At 48.5% G+C, this 19,362-nt stretch overlaps 2 protein-coding genes across 9 annotated transcripts in view; both read left to right on the top strand.

Moving 5' to 3' along the window:
• Positions 1-12,023, top strand: part of pik3c2b (phosphatidylinositol-4-phosphate 3-kinase, catalytic subunit type 2 beta) — an 18,217-nt gene extending 6,194 nt beyond the window's left edge. For 2 of the 8 annotated variants that reach the window (XM_047339187.1, XM_047339180.1), the window contains exons 9-33: positions 62-208; positions 294-327; positions 424-619; positions 1,954-2,076; positions 2,153-2,320; positions 2,754-2,868; positions 3,017-3,159; positions 3,241-3,429; positions 3,515-3,608; positions 4,041-4,135; positions 4,466-4,646; positions 4,849-4,956; positions 5,296-5,388; positions 5,481-5,625; positions 5,885-6,021; positions 6,191-6,360; positions 6,442-6,598; positions 8,852-8,961; positions 9,112-9,313; positions 9,433-9,554; positions 9,679-9,796; positions 9,897-9,972; positions 10,067-10,173; positions 10,313-10,441; positions 11,085-11,955. In XM_047339187.1, the coding sequence (XP_047195143.1) occupies positions 62-208; positions 294-327; positions 424-619; positions 1,954-2,076; positions 2,153-2,320; positions 2,754-2,868; positions 3,017-3,159; positions 3,241-3,429; positions 3,515-3,608; positions 4,041-4,135; positions 4,466-4,646; positions 4,849-4,956; positions 5,296-5,388; positions 5,481-5,625; positions 5,885-6,021; positions 6,191-6,360; positions 6,442-6,598; positions 8,852-8,961; positions 9,112-9,313; positions 9,433-9,554; positions 9,679-9,796; positions 9,897-9,972; positions 10,067-10,173; positions 10,313-10,441; positions 11,085-11,276 (3,351 nt within the window). In that variant the 3' untranslated portion in view covers positions 11,277-11,955. Of the gene's footprint in view, positions 1-61; positions 209-293; positions 328-423; positions 620-1,953; positions 2,077-2,152; positions 2,321-2,753; positions 2,869-3,016; positions 3,160-3,240; positions 3,430-3,514; positions 3,609-4,040; positions 4,136-4,465; positions 4,647-4,848; positions 4,957-5,295; positions 5,389-5,480; positions 5,626-5,884; positions 6,022-6,190; positions 6,361-6,441; positions 6,599-8,851; positions 8,962-9,111; positions 9,314-9,432; positions 9,555-9,678; positions 9,797-9,896; positions 9,983-10,066; positions 10,174-10,312; positions 10,442-11,084; positions 11,956-11,998 lie in introns of those variants that run through there. The other 6 variants (XR_007032472.1, XM_047339193.1, XM_047339197.1 and 3 more) reach the window with 6 other exon arrangements.
• A 3,495-nt stretch (positions 12,024-15,518) lies between these two features.
• Positions 15,519-19,288, top strand: LOC118104783 (protein phosphatase 1 regulatory subunit 15A). Its single transcript, XM_035151904.2, has 2 exons — positions 15,519-18,176; positions 18,294-19,288. Exons 1-2 carry the CDS (start codon positions 16,359-16,361, stop codon positions 18,543-18,545), a joined length of 2,070 nt encoding a protein of 689 aa, XP_035007795.2. The 5' UTR covers positions 15,519-16,358; the 3' UTR covers positions 18,546-19,288.
• The last annotated feature ends 74 nt before the right edge of the window (positions 19,289-19,362 follow it).

Genomic DNA, 19,362 nt, shown 5'->3' with positions numbered 1-19,362 from the left:
GTCTTCAGTCTCTTCCTCAATTTAAGTTTAACTATGTCTTCTTATACGCTCCTTTTTGAAGGCGGAGCTGCCGCTGCACGTCGAGCGCCTTGTCCAGTCAGTGAAGGCGCTCTGCAGCTCATTAGCAGCCGTGGAAACGCCTGATGTGACCTCTGCCCTTAACCAGCTCCCAGCATGCCCCTGTCGCCTGCAGCCCAAAGTCCTCAAGGTGAGAGAGGGCAACAGCGTCTTGCCACTGTCTGTGTTTTCTGAAGGTCACTCTGACCGTCTGTTTCCTATGTCTGTCCTCCCAGGATGCATCAGTGCTCACCATCAGAGAGAACCGAGGTATGTACACAGATGGCATGTCAAAGGCTCATATCACATCCTGTCGTCAGGTGTACTGTATATGTCGAATGGCACATTCTCATTATTGTTTCACAGATAAAGTGGTGGAGAAGTTGACGGCGGCTATCTTGGATTTGGTGGAGCTGTACTGCAGCACGTTTAACGCCAACTTCCACACGACGCCGCAGAGTCAGTGCTGCACAGCGCCGGTCCAGGAGGCCGGCCTCGTCACCAACGTGCTGTCCTTCAACGTGTACGCTGCCCATAGGATCCCCATCACCTGGGCCGCCAGGTACAGCAACACCAACACACACACACACAGATGTTTGCGCTTCTATCTTAGCAAGGACACTCATTAGCATAATACTTTCACTAGCCCCTTACCCTAACCCTCAAAACTAAATATCTAGCCTAAACCTAATTCTATCGCTTAAACCAAGTCTTAACTCCAAACAACCCATTCAAAGTGGGTCAGAAAGTGAGGACAGGCCTAAATGTCCTCACAAAGATATAAGTACAAGTTAACACACAAACAGTCATACCCAAACGCAGCTTCAGTCCAACCTCATGAGAGCGTCAACAAACATCTGATATGACGTTTAGTCTTTGACCTTTGTACGTAAACACCATGTGATACAAGCAGTGTGGAGTGTTTTAGGTCACATGATGCTGCAGTGTGTTTGTCAGTGTGTCTGCTGGACGAGGAGGAGATGAGACTCTGAGTCCTGTTTGCGCCCCCTGGAGGCTGCAGTGGTCGTCATAGCCTCAGTGAGAACAAATGCACTGATGATTCAGCTGTCTGCCCCTCCCCCACACCCCCAAACACACACTGGGACAGGGCTTTATTTAACAAAGGCTGATCTTTGACCTCTGAGAAGAGGCAGGTCCAACTGCTTTGCCCGACACCTGTCAGTCAGCAATACACACGTCTGCGTCATCTGGGTCCACACTAACGCTAGATAATAAAATAAAGATATTGAGATCATTGATTTTCACTTTGTAAGCTTGTGTTGCTCAGTTTGGTTTGATGCTGTTGGTGCAGAGCTCAGAGTGAAAGATAGAGACACAGAGAGGAGCAGTAAATTATAAAAAGTAAAAAATATCTTTTCACCGTCCAAACATGTATGAAAAGACCCAAATTAATACCGTAAGTGGACTTAGTGGAGCCGTGCGTGGCTCCCTGGTGTCGGCCCCTTCTCCCCCGGGCTGTGGAGCTGTGGTGTCTGCGTCCGTAGCCGTGGAAATAATGCTTTTCTTTTTTCCAGTGTCTGTATAGACCACTTACTGTGTGAGGTGTATAGCAGAGAAACCAAAGCAGAAAAACACTGTATACTATACTGTATATATTTTTTGTTATAAGTTATATCCTCAACATGATATTCAACAAGGTTATTGCATATTGTATGATTTCCTAATATCGTGCAGCCCTAGTCTCAGTTTCAGAGGCTTACAAACTGGGCGTGACCACAGTGCCTCCTGGAGGCCACTTTCCTACTGTCTGATTTGAACAACGGTGTCAAACATTATCAAAATAAGAGTCCTGTAGTAAAAGTACAGACATTTTTTCAGCAAAATGTGTGACCTCATCATGACATCATGTCCCTGTCTTGCTCTCTGATTGGTCAGTTACGAGGGTTTCTTCCTGTCCTGCTCTATGACTCATGGAGGGGTGGAGCTCTGCGCACCACAGCACACCAGCAAACAGTCGGTCAGCAAATACCTGTTCCACCTGGTGGTGTGGGACCAGAGGTACGTACCCATCCTGAGTCTCAGCTGAGCTTCACCTTCAATGTTTAGATTTAATTTAAAATACTGCCCCCTGCAGGGTGTGCTTCCCGGTGCAGATCAACCAGCTGCCTCGAGAGTCTCAGCTGACAGTGACACTGTTTGCCAGCTCTCTGCCTCCCCCTGTAGGAGCTGAGGACAAGGGGAAGCAGCGTCGCAGCATCGAGGCTCTTGGTTGGGTCACCATGCCGCTCTTCAACTTCAGACAGTGAGTCACGTGATGCTCACACAGATGCTCCTACCCAGCACATTTCATTTAGCTGATGCTTTTATCCAAAGTGACTCACAATAAGTGCATCAACCATGAGGGAACAAACCAGAGCAACAAGAATCAAGTCGGTACATTAACTTCTACATGTAAGTGCATCAGCCTAAATTCAAGCAGTATGAAACCCCCACAAGTCCAATGCACACAGAGACCTGTTCTAATGTACTTCTGTTTCCAGTCTTTACGCTTTCTGTTTCCTCCTGTGTCCACTCTTATGCTAAGCTAGCTGTGTCATCCTGTGTCCAGTTTCTGATTCCAGAATCTGATTCTAAAACCGGGTCTAAACCTCAAACACACACAAAGTGCCCCCCAGCTGACCGTGTGTGTGTGTGTGTGTGTGTGTGTGTGTGTGTGTGTGTGCGTGTGTGTGCAGTGTCCTGACGTGTGGCAGGAAGTTACTGGGTCTGTGGCCTTCGACCCCAGGGAGGACTGGAAATGCTCGGACGAGTTCACCCAACTTCAGCCAACCCGACAGTGTGATCGTGCAGGTGACACATGCACACAGTGTACAGTTCTGAAGCAGAGCGCCCTCTGCTGGAGCTCAGGGGGAATGATACTATGCAGAGTTAAAGTTGACCATCACTCTGACTGGTGTGTGTTCGTCTCTCTGTTTCTTTGTCTGTCTTTGTGACTCAGGTGGACTTTCCCACCTCGTCCTTCGAGGTCCGCTTCACTACTCCTCCTCCTGCAGACTTCTGTCCTCAGTACGCCTTCTCTAGATTGGACACCATCAGTCAGATCCAGCTGCAGGACGTCCTTCACAAAAAGGCCGTCTTCTGGTTAGCCACACACACTCAGACACAGATACACAACACATGTGTACCCTGTGTGTCATACCTGTGTGTGTCGTACCTGTGCAGGTTGACGGCGGAGGATAAGCGTCTCCTGTGGGAGAAGAAGGCCTTCTGTCAGTCTGAGAGTGCAGCTCTGCCTCTGGTTCTGGCCAGCGCCCCCTGCTGGGAGTGGGCCTGTCTGCCGGACATCTATGCCCTGCTGAGGCAGTGGGCCTGCCTGGGTCACCTGGACGCCCTTGGACTCCTCCACGCCTCGTAAACGTCCCCTCGCTCACACTCACCTGTCCCTGTCCAAGCACCTGAGGGACATCATCATGTGACGTCACCGTGTGTGTTTCAGGTTCTCGGACCAGGAGCTGAGGAGGACGGCCGTCCAGTGGATGGACTCCATCTCAGACCCAGAGCTGCTGGACTTCCTGCCTCAACTAGTCCAGGTAACATGATGACAGGAAGACAGAATACCTGCATGATTCAGAGTCACTTCATTTGATGTGGTCGTCTCTGGACTGATCAGGGACAGGGGAAGGACACAGGCAGGTGAGGGACACAGGCAGGTGAGGGACACAGGCAGGTGAGGGACAGGGACAGGTGAGGGACACAGGCAGGTGAGGGACACAGGCAGGTGAGGGACACAGGCAGGTGAGGGACAGGTGAGGGACACAGGCAGGTTAGGGACACAGACAGGTGAGGGACAGGGACAGGTGAGGGACACAGGCAGGTTAGGCACACAGGCAGGTGAGGGACACAGACAGGTGAGTGACACAGACAGGTGAGGGACAAGGACAGCAGAGGGACACAGTTGGCTACTCACCTGTGACACCTGCATCTCTGAACCAGGACTGATCCCGTCTCTGTCTCTCTCTCAGGCTCTGAAGTACGAGTGTTACCTGGACAGCTCTCTGGTTCGATTCCTCCTGCGACGAGCCATCGGGGACATTCGCATTGCTCACTACCTCTTCTGGTGAGTCAGCGTCTTTCTTGCTCTCAGATGTCACATGACGACACTCTCGTTGTTGAGGACCTCTCGCCTACGCCTGTGGCTTTAATCGATGAGGTCTCTGTGTGCCGGTCGCTAACTGTCAGAATGTATCATCACGGGAGGGAGTTCAAATTACAGAAAGCTTTCTGATTGGACGCAGAGTAAACGTCCCTGAGTGCAGAATGAGTCGTCAAACAGTGTGAAGTGTTTTAGCGGAAGAGAAAACACAGTTTTATAGCGTGAGAGAAATGAAGAGTTACCAGAGAGACACAGGATTCAACCATGAATGATTCAAATGTGTCTCCGTGTCAGGCTGCTGAAGGACAACCTGCAGGACAGTCAGTTCAGTGCTCGCTATCAGCACCTACTGGCCGCTCTGCTCTGCTGCGTAGGTCGAGGTCTCCGGGACGAGTTCGACCGTCAGTGCTGGCTCGTCTCCATCCTCACCAAGGTGGCTCACAAAGTCCGAGACGCTGCGCCGTCCAGCAGACAGGTGAGGAGGACGCAGATGTGACATCATGACTGGGCGATGATTCTGGAGACATGTGCTTGTGAAGACAAGATTTGAATTCACTTGTTTTCTCCGACAAAATGAAATGAACCCTGAACAGATTATTGATTATTTATCAAAGCTGAGTATTGATAAGTTAAGAGTTGTATTGGGATTTAACGTGTGTGTGTGTGTGTGTCCTCAGTCCGTCCTCAGAGACGCTCTGGACGAGATGAAGCAGTTCTTTTCCATAAACAGCAGCTGCAGACTTCCTCTGAACCCGGCGCTGCTCGTCACAGGAATCAACATCCAGGTACACGACCACACAAACATCCACCGGCTCGCCGCCATGTCCCAAGGTCTTGGTGTTATTAAAGGCTAAAGGGGGCGTGGTCCTCGGAGCAGGAAGCAGATCAGGTGTTAAACTGATTCAAAGCTGCAAAAAGAGCAGAGATGTTTCACACTTGACATTAAATCTGGGACAGTTTATCAAACACTGCTTTCATGGATCTTACTCATCTGATTAGTTCCTCACCCGTCGACCAATCACAGAGAAGGGGGTTTTGACCTTTAACCTGAGGTGACCTCTGTTGCCACAGTCGGATCACTTGGTTTCAGTGGTGTGGTTCTCAGGTTCTTCTGTCTCTTCCAGTCGTGTTCCTTCTTCAACTCCAACGCTGTCCCTCTCAAACTGTCCTTCCATAACCTGGACACTCTGGGAGACAACATCAATGTCATCTTCAAGGTATGTTGAGTTCACATCAGATGTTGTCTTCCTACCAGAACCGCCATCGTTATACCGTGTGTTGTTATTAATCAACGTTGGTCTCTGTCCAGTCAGGAGACGACCTGCGACAGGACATGCTGACTCTGCAGATGATCCGCATCATGAACAAGATCTGGATCCAGGAGGGTCTGGACATGAGGATGGTCATCTTCAAATGTTTCTCCACTGGCCGAGGACGAGGTGAGCTCCCTCCAGGTGTGTGTTACGTGTCCTCAGGTGTGACGGACAGGTGTGTGTTACGTGTCCTCAGGTGTGACGGACAGGTGTGTGTTACGTGTCCTCAGGTGTGACGGACAGGTGTGTGTTACGTGTCCTCAGGTGTGACGGACAGGTGTGTGTTACGTGTCCTCAGGTGTGACGGACAGGTGTGTGTTACGTGTCCTCAGGTGTGACGGACAGGTGTGTGTTACGTGTCCTCAGGTGTGATGGACAGGTGTGTGTTATGTGTCCTCAGGTATGGTGGAGATGATTCCTCACGCTGACACTCTGAGGAAGATCCAGGTGGAACATGGAGTCACTGGATCCTTTAAAGACCGACCTCTGGCCGACTGGCTCCTGAAACACAACCCCACTGACGAGGAGTACGACAAGGTAACGCACACCTGTGGTGTCAGCTGATTGGTCCACACAATGACCTGCAGCAGGAAACCACTTCACCCTGTAATTTGACCCAGACACATAAATATGTTCCAAGTCGAAAAAGCTGTTACTTCCTGTTTGCACTGGTGTTCCTGAGTCGATGAAAGTTGTCTGTGTCCAGGCCGTGGAGAACTTCATCTACTCGTGTGCCGGCTGCTGTGTGGCCACCTACATCCTGGGAATCTGCGACCGCCACAATGACAACATCATGCTGAAGACCAGCGGCCACATGTTCCACATCGACTTCGGGAAGTTCCTGGGACACGCGCAGATGTTCGGAAACATCAAACGGTGAGAGACAGACTCACGCTGTCTGGATAAAGTCCCTTTAGTCTGGATTAGTTGATGATGTGGGTCATGTGACTTTTGCAGAGACCGCGCCCCCTTCGTCTTCACCTCCGACATGGCGTACGTCATCAATGGAGGAGACAAACCGTCCAGTCGCTTCCACGACTTTGTGGATCTGTGCTGTGAGGCGTACAACGTGATCAGGAAACACACGCACCTGTTCCTCAACCTGCTGGGCCTGGTGGGTTCACCACACATGCTGGTCTTTCTGTCGTTGTGAGGACCCTTCATCACCTCTTTCCTCACCTCATTCTAAGGCCCAATCCCATTTCACCCCTCGGCCCTGCCCCTTGTTTCCGAGGGTTTTCTTATCCCTTGAAACGGAGTCACAAGGAGAAGTGGTTGAAATCTACCCCTACGAATTGGAACAGCCCTTCAAGAAGCCGTTACATCATCAGTATTCGTCGCGAAAACCCGACACGTCATCAGTAGTCGATGCGAAAATACGGGATTATCATGCAAAATAAGATCGCTAGCATGCTAACGCTAGTATGCTAACGCTAGCGCGCTCGCAATCTCTTTTTTTTTAAGGTTGTTGTGAAGAAAGTGACCATAATACACTGATGACATTAAACTAAGAGATTACAATCATTATCGTAAGTTTTAAATCCTTATTAATGGAGAAAATACTACATTTGTGGGTCTCTCTCCCAGCTTGCCGGTGATTCGCAAGGCATTCTGGGTACACCTCCGTTTGGAGGGTATAGAGCGTATAGAGCGTATAGAGGGTATAGAGCCTATAGAGGGTATAGAGCGTATAGAGCGTATAGAGGGTATAGAGCGTATAGAGGGTATAGAGCGTATAGAGCCTATAGAGGGTATAGAGCCTATAGAGCCTATAGAGGGTATAGAGCCTATAGAGGGTATAGAGGGTATAGAGCGTATAGAGCGTATAGAGCCTATAGAGGGTATAGAGGTAGAGCGTATAGAGGGTATGGGCGTATAGAGCCTATAGAGCCTATAGAGGGTATAGAGCCTATAGAGGGTATAGAGCGTATAGAGCCTATAGAGGGTATAGAGGGTATAGAGCGTATAGAGGGTATAGAGCGTATAGAGCGTATAGAGCGTATAGAGCGTATAGAGGGTATAGAGGGTATAGAGCCTATAGAGCGTATAGAGGGTATAGGGTATAGAGCGTATAGAGCCTATAGAGGGTATAGAGCCTATAGAGCCTATAGAGGGTATAGAGCCTATAGAGGGTATAGAGCGTATAGAGCGTATAGAGGGTATAGAGGGTATAGAGCCTATAGAGCGTATAGAGGGTATAGAGCGTATAGAGCGTATAGAGGGTCTTCAACTAAAATTGCAAGAGGTCCAGACATCAACCCTCCTCCCCTTCTGGGGTCCTGATAATTAGAGACGTACAAATATGGGCTCTGACTAAATCAGTTTAATTAACATTTTTATTGCACAAGGTTGCTTTTGTAACAACACAAAATCAAACACAAACTGGCCAAAACACAATGCCTCTTCTGGACAAACATGAAACAAAGTGCCATAAACATGTTGTCTTGGAATTTGCATATAGGCCTACATTCCTTTTAACCGTAAAGATGTAACATCCTCAAAGACAAACATGTAAAGTGCTTTAGGTTGAACTGAGCTTAACAACCACTTAAAGATTGAAGCAAAAACTTCTTAGAAAAAGTAACAATAAATAATTTCCATCGGTTCATTCACATGTAGCCTGTTGTCTGTCGGCCCACTTCCCTAATTCAGGGGGAGAAATTGACTTTAGCTTTCTCTGCTAGTATTTTGAACCTTGGGAGGAATGGGGGGGGGTCAGGGCCATTCTCAAACAGGCATGACCAGGGGAAAGTCTCTCAGGTACCGTCTGTAGCCAGAAGCTGGCAGCGTCACTAACTCCACACTGCTCTCTCAGATCAACAAGCTCCATCTGTAGAGAGGCCATATCTACACACTTGAAGGTCATTTTAGCCTCCTGTGAAAACGTGGTCTCATTCCGCGTCCTTACCTCGGACTGCTGCGGGTACGAGTCTTCAAAGTGTCTGTGTTTGGTTTCATAACGGCGTTTTAAATTGCCGCTTTTGACAACCGCAACAGACTCGGAGCCAATGAGACGCACCAGTCTTGTTGAGCTCACTGCAGGAGAACAAACACATACTTTTCTGTCCACTCTGCTCGGAACACTCGGTTTTCAACGTCCGTGTGTCTCCGTCTGCGCGCTTCTCTCTACCTAGCAACCCGGCTACACAGTATATGATACCAACACATAGGACCCAAGCGGCTCCACGGGGCTGGTTGGTGACCCCTGGTATAGAGCCTTGGCCCCTCCCCTCGGCCCCACCCCTCCGTCCCAACACGTGAAAGAGCAAAACGAAGGGGAAGGGCTAAGGGGTGAAATGGGATTGGGCCTAAAACAACGTGTGAAGGTTCAAAGTGTTGGTTTTAAACTACATGTTCATTTTCACAGATGTTGTCCTGTGGGATTCCAGAACTGTCTGATCTGGAGGATCTGAAGTACGTGTACGATGCTCTGAGGCCTCATGAGTCTGAGGCCGACGCCACCATGTACTTCACCAGGTGAGGAAACGCGTTGAGCCTCGTTATACAACATGTAGATTTATTATCTGTACAAAGTTCTACATTTTTTAGTTATTGAACCATGTTTTACACAAACAGCTTCAGAATATAGACTCGTATATTAAAGATGAACACCCCCGACCCGGTCAGGTTGATTGAGTCGAGTCTCGGCAGCGTCGCCACCAAACTCAACTTCTTCATCCACAACCTGGCTCAGATGAAGTTCACCTCGTCGGAGGAACGTCTCACGCTGTCGTTTGCTCCAAAAGTTCACACGCCGAAGAGCGACGGCGTCATCAGGAACCTGTACATCTGCAGACACATCCGCACCGCCAACGCCAACAAGGGCTACGTGAGTTCAGGTTCACTGAAACCACATTATTAGTTTTTATGACATTGCTGTCAACTCAGGATCTTAAAAATACAAGATGAATTATCAATACAGAACATGTGTGTGTCTGTGTGTTTCAGGCCTTCGTGGTGAAGGTGGAGCGTGACGGACAGGAAGTTCAGCTGGTTCAGAGGACGTTTGAAGAGTTTTATGAACTTCACAGTAAAATGAGACTGATGTTCCCGTCATCCAGACTGCCCAGGTACACACAATCACACTCGCACACAAACACACAGTAACACGTGTTATTTCTACATTGTTTCCTCATGATGTCACTTTGAGTGATAGTGAAGAAACGTCACGTCTCCTCTTCGCCCCGCCCACAGTTTCCCAAACCGTTTTGTGATTGGTCGGTCCAGAGGTGAGGCGATGGCCGACAGGAGGAAAGACGAGTTGAATGGTTACGTCTGGCACCTGATCCACGCCGCTCCAGAGGTGGCCCAGGTCAGACCCGACCAACCAGGCACAGAGGGCTGAGTCTATATAATGTGATTCATCACTAACTGTGTGTGTGTGTGTGTGTGTGTGTGTGTGTGTGTTACAGTGTGAGCTGGTCTACACTTTCTTCCACCCACTGCCGAGAGACGAGAGACCAGGAACAACAACCAGCAAACCAGCAGGTTTGTGCAGGTACACACACACACACACGTATGAAGACATAAACTCTGTTTTTGTATTTGATGTGTGTCTGTATTGTGTATATTGTTTGTACAGAGTTGTCTTGGTCTCCGGCCTCAGAGAAAGACCTGGGTGAAGTCAAACTCTCCATCTCCTACAAGAATGACAAACTCTTCATCATGGTCATGCACATACGAGGACTGGTCAGTGTGTGTGTGTGTGTGTGTGTGTGTGTGTGTGTGTGTGTGTGTGTGTGTGTGTTTATTCAGACATGAATGTGTTGTACAGATGTTTTTGATATTATGAGTTCAGCTGAACACTGAGGTGTGTGTGTGTGTGCAGCAGCCTCTTCAGGATGGGACAGACCCTGACCCGTACGTGAAACTCTACCTCCTCCCTGACCCTCAGAAAACCAGTAAGAGGAAGACAAAGGCGGCGCGACGCACCTGTAACCCCACCTACAATGAGATGGTACAGTCTGGTCATGTGACTCTCGTTAATCTGATCTTTACACATCTGTCACATCTGTTGTGTGTGACGACATGATCTTATTCAGCTTCTTATTATTTCTTATTCTGTTCATTTTAAACCAAACAGTTTATCTCTGAACCAGCTGTGGTTCACACAGAGCAACACAAACACACAGTAACACCAACACAAACACACACTAACACAGTAACACAAACACACACTAACACCGAGCAACACAAGCACACAGTAACACTAACAAAGTAACACAAACACACACAATAACACAGAGCAACACAAGCACACACTAACACAGTAACACTAACAAAGTAACACAAACACACACTAACACAGAGCAACACAAACACACACTAACACAGAGAAACACAAAACACAGAGTAACACAAACACACACTAACACAGAGCAACACAAACACACACTAACACAGACAAACACTAACACAAACACTCAGTAACACTAACACAGTAATACTAAAACACACAGTAAGGCAAAACACACACACACAGTAAAAACACAGTAACACTAACACACACAATAAGACAAAACACACACTGAAACAGTCTCAAATCCGAGTTTAGTTGTGACAGTGAATGTCGTTGGTTGATCGTTGCCCCTCCCTCTCAGCTGGTGTACGAGCGGATCCCTCGCGGCGACCTGGACCAGCGGGTGATCCACCTGCGGGTTCTGGGTGACGGAGCTTTCTGGGAGAACACTCTGCTGGGTGAGACTTTCATTCCTCTGAAGAAGCTGGTCCCAGGTCAGCACTGGGTCGACTGGCACCGGCTCAGCACCGCCGCCTCTGACTCCGCCCACTGACCAACAGGAAACAGGGATTTGAAGAAGAAGAAGAAGAAGAAGAAGAAGAAGAAGAAGAAGAGGTGTTTCTCCTCATGAGGATGACTGAGGAAAGAAGGAAAATCCTTTCAAAGTAAAAGCCTTGTGGCTGATCCTCTGTGTGAGGTCACTTCAATGACATCATCGCTGTTCACTTCAACAACTTCAATTTAAGACACGTTTCCATGGAAACCTGCAAACACTCAGATTCTTCTGATGTTTTTAATTTAACATCAATAAAAATTCATCTTTTGCACTTGAAACACACAAACATTAATTTTACTTAAATAATTAAAAGTTCAAAAACTCGCTACACACACACACACACACACTGAAGTAGATGTGAAATCATCAGCTCGTTCAGAAGTTAAAACTAAAATACGTGTCAGTCGTCACACTGCGAGGAAATGTATGAAGTTTATCTTCAGGGACCATGAAGAGGAAACGTTCAGACGCTGCGTCACTTTTTATACAACTACTGCAAAAGATGAAAGTCTTCATCACAATAAACAACTAAAAACACTTCAAGTCAAAGCTGCGTTACAGAAACTCACTTCATCTTCACACTGACACTTTGTGAAGCTTTGGTCTAAACGCTGAAACTAACAGGAAGCAGCTGGAGCCCAATTGGAGTGAGGTGGAGTGAGGGGGAGTGAGGTGAGGGGGGGTGAGGTGAGGTGAGGGGAGTGAGGTGAGGGGGTGAGGTGAGGTGAGGTGGAGTGAGGTGAGGTAGAGTGAGGTGAGGTGGAGTGAGGGGGAGTGAGGTGAGGTGGAGTGAGGGGGAGTGAGGTGGAGTGAGGGGCGTGAGGGGCGAGAGGTGGAGTGGGGGGAGTGAGGTGGAGTGAGGCGAGAGGTGGCGTGAGGGAGTGAGTGAGGGCGTGAGGCGAGTGAGGGGGTGAGGGGCGAGGTGGCGTGAGGCGAGAGGTGGAGTGAGGGCGTGAGGGGAGTGAGGTGGAGTGAGGCGTGAGGGCGAGGTGGAGTGAGGGAGTGAGGTGGAGTGAGGCGAGAGGTGGCGTGAGGGGAGTGAGGAGTGAGGGCGTGAGGCGAGTGAGGGAGTGAGGGCGGAGTGGCGTGAGGGCGAGAGGTGGAGTGAGGGTGAGGGGCGTGAGGGGTGAGGTGGAGTGGCGTGAGGCGAGAGGGCGTGAGGGGAGTGAGGCGTGAGGGTAGGCGTGAGGAGTGAGGCGTGAGGGCGGGGAGTGAGGAGTGAGGGGGTGAGGGTGAGGGGAGTGAGGGGAGTGAGGTGAGGGGTGAGGTGAGGGAGTGAGGTGAGGTGAGGAGTGAGGTGAGGAGTGAGGAGTGAGGGGGAGTGAGGGTGAGGGGAGTGAGGAGTGAGGGGCGTGAGGAGTGAGGAGTGAGGTGAGGGGAGTGAGGGTGAGGGAGTGAGGTGAAGTGAGGAGTGAGGGCGTGAGTGAGGGGAGTGAGGTGAGGCGTGAGGAGTGAGGAGTGAGGGAGGAGTGAGGGAGTGAGGGGCGAGGGGCGAGGACACAGACTGAGGATATTTTTTACAGTGTTAATGAGGATCTGTGATTTAATGTTTTTTGTTTTGTTGATGAACTGAAGGTTGAAACTGAGAAACTAATTGGTCTGTTCAGCACTCTGCTGCAGATGTTTGTTCTCTCCAGATGTTTCTCTAGCTCAGATGTTTTGAAAGAATTCTTCTTGACCTTTGACCTTTCATGCTCACTGGTATCTGTTCGCTGCAGCTGACACTGGGAACTTTGGTTTCAACACAAACTATACGATGTGAAAATGATGTACGATAGCTATAACCTTTGTAAGATCCTTACGTTCGTTAATGTTTGTACAATAGTTATCATATTTGTACGATCATTATAACCTTTGAACCATAGTTATAACGTTTGTACGATCGTTGTAACGTTTGTACGATCATTATAACGTTTGTACGATCATTATAACGTTTGTACGATACCTTATGTCTCAATAGGATGAATGATTGTGACGACCCCTGAATTCAGACCTAGAGAAGTGGATTTATGCTTTTTTTTTACCAGTTGAAATGATTTTTTTAAATCAGTATATTTTTTGGAGTCTGGTGAAACGTGAAGAGTTTGATCTGTAACTGAAAGAAGAAAACACTGATGGAGAAGAAGAGTGGGGAACAGTACAGTCTGACCTCTGACCCCTGACAGAGACAGAATGTAAGTTCTAAATAAACCTGATCTTTGTTTTTAATGGACAAACTGACGATATATATAAAATGTGACTATTTCCGCTGCAGCGAAGTCGATCAGGTTTAGATTCTCATAGAAAGAAGCTGTTTTTAATTAACTTTCATTTTCATCTTCTTTTGTATCATTTGCACTAAAAAATAAACTTGAATTGAAAAAAAAATATTCCTCCTGTTCTTTTCTTTCTTTCTCTTTCTTCCTCTTTTATTCACTCCTTCATTCGTAGGTCGGCTGTGATCACTTTAACTTCACTGACAAAGAATCACCTGTTTGACTTTTTAACGTTAAAGTGAAGAAAATGATCTTTTCTCTTCAAAACTTCAAACATCTGTGTCGAAATGAGTATTGGTCCATATTGAATTTAAAAAGATCAGGTTACAAGAACAACGTTGTGATTTAATGAGATTAAAGTTATGATATGACTTGAATATTATGAAATTAATCTCAATTTCTATTTAGTTTTTGTCTTTTAAAACTTTGTCATGTTCTAAAATTAATCTCATCAGATTGAAGATATAAGTGAAATGAAAATTGAAAGACATTTCTGATTTTAACAAAGAATTATTATTCGCAGTCATGTTAAAAACACGTTTTTTATTTCATATAAATATATACAAATAAAAAAAATTATGTCCCAGTAAAAACTTGTCTGCATATCTAATTTAATTGATGAAACAGAAAACAGACAAGTTTTCTCCTTTAAACTATTTTTAACGCTGGACACAGCAACACGACTAAATAAGGAACAAACTGAAAAGCACGTGGCAGCACATAGCGGGGACCACATGTCCTGTTAAAGGGACAGACCCGGGACAAGGTGTCCTGTTAAAGGACGGGAAGGTGAAACTACACGTCTGCAAAGACGAAGAAGAGGATCCTTTTTAAAACTACGTAATTTAAAATAAAATAGAAAAACATCGTCACAAAATAATCATCATCCACACAACGTTAAACATGACATCAATTCAGATGAGGACAGAATCAACTTCAAGGATTCAAATTAATGAAACAAAATAAACAAAATAAAAGGTTTATTCTCCCACATGTTCAGTTGTGGATGAGAGACAAAGGAAATTGGGCAGACACAGTAGAGGGAAGACTGAGGATTACCCACAATACCCTGGTCCCAATATACACAGATGGGTCAAAGGAGCCAGAGTGGACAATCTGGATTAGCTTTTGTTATCCCAGATCTAAACGTAAATATAAAGAAAGACCACCGGATCACCTGACAGTCTGCACAGTAGAGATGTTGGCCATATCAGTGGCACTGCAGCGGACAGAGCAAACGAGATGAAGGGGTTCTAGTAGGTTCCGATTCACTGTTCATTGGTATCACTACAATCAAGGTCATCCCACTGTAGAGCAGATATTGTTTCATCGTTCACAAACCAGTCAGATTCATGTGGATCCCGGCTCACAGGGACTTCGAGGGAAATGAAACTCACTCGCCAAACAATCATTAAAACAGGAAATAATTATGGAGGAAAGGACGGAGCCAAAACAATAATAAGAAGACGCATCATGACTGAAAGAGACAAAGACAATGGGACGAGGGAGGAAAAGCATCTGTATCAAATAAAGCAAAAAGTGGGAGGGATGAAAACGAGGTGAAAACACGAGAGAACAAACACAGAACAGACAGGACACACAGGACACACAGGACACAGGACCAAATCCAACCAAGCAGCTTCAGGGAAACATCCATCAGGACAGAGTGATGCTTTCAGGGGAAGAAACTGAGGAACACGTCACCGACGGGAACTTCACACTCAGAGAAAGTTCAAAAGGATCCGAGGAGATGTGGACGAACTCAAACTGAGGAATGTGTTTAATATTGGAGAAGGAAACTATAAAGTATTGTTTGAGTTTATAAAAGAAAGTGGTTCAATGAAGAGGATCGAAGTTTGAGTTAGGGTTGGGTTTTATTTTTATTTATATTTGTTGTTTATTTATTTATGTATTTCCGCAAACCAAACACTCTGACCCACACCCCAGCATAGTAGGGGGGGGTAATGCACCTTGAAGGTAAGGGGCCACCCGCCATTAAACAACAACAACAACAACAACAACAACAAGAGTTCAGCTGTGATACGCTCCCTCCGCTTCAGTAACACTGCGACGGTCCCTCACCGCAGCTCCACCTTCACGTCACCGGAAAGACGCGTCAGAGTTGACGGTCCCTAAACTTTCTGATGAAATCTCCGAAGAAGAAGCGACGAAGAAAAGAACCGAGCCGAACCGAGCCGAACCCGAGACAAGACGATCTAAAAGGATCCGAACCAGGACCGGGGAGACTTTAACCCACATGTAGACTCACATCCTCCGGGTTCAACCTCTGAGATCTGTCGCTGTGTGCGGAACTAACCGTCAGCTAGCTGCTAAGCTAACCTGCTGCTAAGCTAACCCGCTAACTGCACCGGCTCTACAGAATCCGACTCGATGGATCCGGTTCCGTACTCAGACCTGGTTCTGTCCTCGGATCGGGACTCGACCGTGTTCAGCTTCAATTTCTGTTCCAAACTGTCCACGAGGAAGAAGTCCAACCACCGCGGGCCAACAGGCGCCGACACCGCGGAGCCCGCCCGGCTGACGGCTCGTGTTTCCTGGGTTCTCGGTGGTCGTGGAGTCGGTGTGTGTGAGAGTCAGTGAAGAGGAAAGATCCATGAAAGACTCAGAGACTTTTAAAGTGTTCAAGTTTTAAAGTGTTAACGTTTTAAAGTGTTAACGTTTTAAAGTGTTAAAGTGTTAAAGTGTGTGAAGCTGCTGCTGAGACCCGGAGCTGAGTCTGAGACCAGAACCCGGACCAGGACCAGGACCAGGACCCGTCCCTGACTCTGTCACTTTTATATTTTACACTTTTAACGTCAGCGACATGTTCAAGAATATGACGGATGACGGACATTTATCCAGCGGGCAGAGCTCGTCCTCTCCGGCCGGGCACGGTGTCACGTCAGTCGGCCTTGTCAGTCAGGAAAGCTCGTGGATCGGCCTGCTCTCCGTGGTGTCAAGGCCCGCGCTGTCATTTGTGCAGAGATACCTCCCCGGTCGGACCCCGGCCCCGGACCGGGCCCCGGACCGGGCCCCGGGCCCCCGGTGGAGCGGGGCCGCTTCTCAGAGCCGCTTCACTGACGAAGAAAGAGACTTTTTCAAACAGCTGGAGCACGTGATGCCGTTAACGCAGCACGCGGCCGCACACCTGACCGACATGCGGTGTCAGCAGGACGGGGCCGCGGGGCCGCTGGAGCCCGGACGCGGCTCCGCTCCACCGTGGCTGACCGCCGCGTCTCTGCGGGACTTGGGCATCGAAGACACAGAAGAGCTGAACCTGAGTCCGCACACCCGGGTCGGGTATTTGTCCTCTTTCAGGACTTTTCTGAGCCATGTTCTGATGAACCCGGTGTCAGCTCAGGAAGTTAAACCCAGGGGGGGGGCGGACTGGTTGAGGGGCAGTAAAGGGGGGACGTGGTGGGGCAGTTTGTGGGGGGGTGAGGACATTTCACAGAGAGCTTTGTCCTGGACTGAGGACCAGATGGAGACAAACCAACTCTGTCCACAACAACCAGGGACAAATCCCCCCCCTGCAGAAACAACCCGAGCGTTTGTTCAGAGCGGCAGCGAGGAATCGACTCTGGGAGAAAACACTGGAGCAACTGAGCACAAAGAGGAGCAGCCTGACAATGGAGGTCTTCACACAGTCCAGAACCCAGAGGGGTCCACGCCAGACCTCAGCATCAGCAACACCCTCAGCAGCCCAGGAGGCGGCGCCTGCAGCGAGTCACCACTTCTGACCCCTGATCAGGACAATGGTTACTCCAGTCTTGAGGAGGAACACTTCCTGTTGAAGAACTTGAGTGAAGAGACACTACCGACAGAAAACTGTGTGACCGCGATGCAGGACGAGTTGTCTGAGGAAACATCGGAGAACACAGACGAGGACAAACAACAACACTCAGCTGATGAGGGTCAGTCCGCGGACAATATGGCGCCCTCCGCCCCCGAGTGCCAGAACAAAGCCATCGCCTTCATCATGGGCTGCCCCTGCAGCGACGACGACGACAGCAGCCTATCAGAGTCCAGTGATGATGATGATGATGATGATGATGGATTTGACAGCGAGGGGTCGTCTGACCTGTCCGACTCGACTGATGAAGACTCGGACTCGGACAGCGAGGTCGACTCGGAGTCTGAGCGTCTCTGGAACTCTTTGTGCCAAAGTGTGGACCCGTACAACCCCCGAAGCTTCAGCGCCCAGCTACACAGCACGCAGCCCAGGACCATTCCCACTGCCACACCCCCCTCTTCCCCAACCGCCTCACCTCCCCTCCCCTCCTCCTCCCCTCTGTCCGGCCTCGACGTCTGGGACGACTCGACCTCGGCGAGCGAGGCCGACGAGGTTGAGAGCATCCGTCTGTTGAGCTCCTTCAGCTGCACGTCCGACCCCTACAGCCCTTTTAACTTCCAGGCCCCAATCAGGACAAAAGGGCCAAACAAGGTGGCTCCAGAGGCCCGGGCCAAGAGGGCCCCCCAGACCCCCCCACACTCCCCCCACCACAAAACAGCTTCTCCTCCTGAATACAGGAAAGACGAGGCCGAGGAGCGTCTGGACAGCGGCTTCTCTGAGCCCACCGCCCCTGCCCCGACCACCTCCTCTTCCTCCTCCACTTCTCAGAGCGCTGCTTCAACCAAAAAGGTCAGTGTCTCATGTCTCAGCCTGTTTTTATTCACTGTGACGATTAAGCTGAGTTTAAACCATCAATAAGCTGAAAGTTTGTTCTCTCTAACGTCCTCTACTTGCTCTTCCTCTCAGGTTCGTTTCTGTGACCAAGTGGAGGAGTTCTTCCTCGGCTGTGAGGAGGACCGCCGGAGCCCCTGGGAGCAGTTGGCCCGGGACCGCTGGCGATTCCTGCGACGCTGTGAGGAGGTGGAGCAGAGCATCAGCTTCTGCCTGCAGCCGCAACACCGCCGGCTGGTGTACCGCCGCCTCGTCGTCCTCCAGGTCCAGGACACCCTAACCCTCCACATCCAGAATGAAGACATACTTGAACGCATCTCAAACTGATTAAATGAAAAGCTGCACTTGTTGATGAGAAACAAACATTGTCATCATACTGACGAGAGACAGAGACTCAAAGACTCAAAGACACAAAGACACAGACTTAGATCCGTTGATCTCTTCACTGAGTCGAGTCCTCGTCTGTTATTCTGCAGCTTCATCAACTAATAAATTGAGATTCAGGGAAACTTTCTGACAAACGTATTCAATAAACCTTAGAGGTGCCGGTGAGGTGCTGGTGAGTTGGAAGCTTTCTGACTGTCCTCATCAGTGAAAATGTTTTCAGTGTTTAGTTTCAGACGTCCTCAGTATCTCTGCTGTTTTCATCATGAACGAAGAGAAACTGAGAAACAGATTCAGGATTAATCAGAGACACAGAATCGTTGATCTCATTATTGATGAGTTTAATTTCTGATCAGTTTTTTTTTAATGTGACGTCTTCAAACGTCTTGATTTGTCTTAAACAAAAACTTCAACTTTTTAAATCGATCATTGATCAGAAATAAATTGATCAACTTCTCTGTGACTCAGGAGTCAAACTGCAGCTGGACTTTGAATCTTTTAATCTTTGCAGCTCAGTTTGTTTTAGTTTCGTCTCTGAAGCCAAAGATAAACAGTTGTCATGTGACAGGAAGAGGAAGTTGAATCTGCATGAACTTCATTGAGGATTTATCAGACTCTAATCACTGATAATCAATACACCTGATTGGTGTGATGTTCACCACTGGAATAAAAAGTAAAGAATGGTCCTTCATGGTCTCTGTCCTCACTGAGCCTGGGGCCCCCGGAGGCCCCGGCTCCTGAGTCAGGGCCCCTCACCGCT

The sequence above is a fragment of the Hippoglossus stenolepis genome, chromosome 3 (genome assembly GCF_022539355.2).
Source record: "Hippoglossus stenolepis isolate QCI-W04-F060 chromosome 3, HSTE1.2, whole genome shotgun sequence".
NCBI classification, from domain to species: Eukaryota; Metazoa; Chordata; class Actinopteri; order Pleuronectiformes; family Pleuronectidae; genus Hippoglossus; species Hippoglossus stenolepis.
This window is presented reverse-complemented; position numbering and strand designations above follow the sequence as displayed.

Bases quoted from the DNA above. Each gene is read 5' to 3' on its own strand.
- LOC118104783 (XM_035151904.2), top strand. From the start codon at position 16,359: ATGTTCAAGAATATGACGGATGACGGACATTTATCCAGCGGGCAGAGC. The intron at 18,177-18,293 runs GTCAGTGTCTCA...TCTTCCTCTCAG, and splicing joins GCGCTGCTTCAACCAAAAAG to GTTCGTTTCTGTGACCAAGT.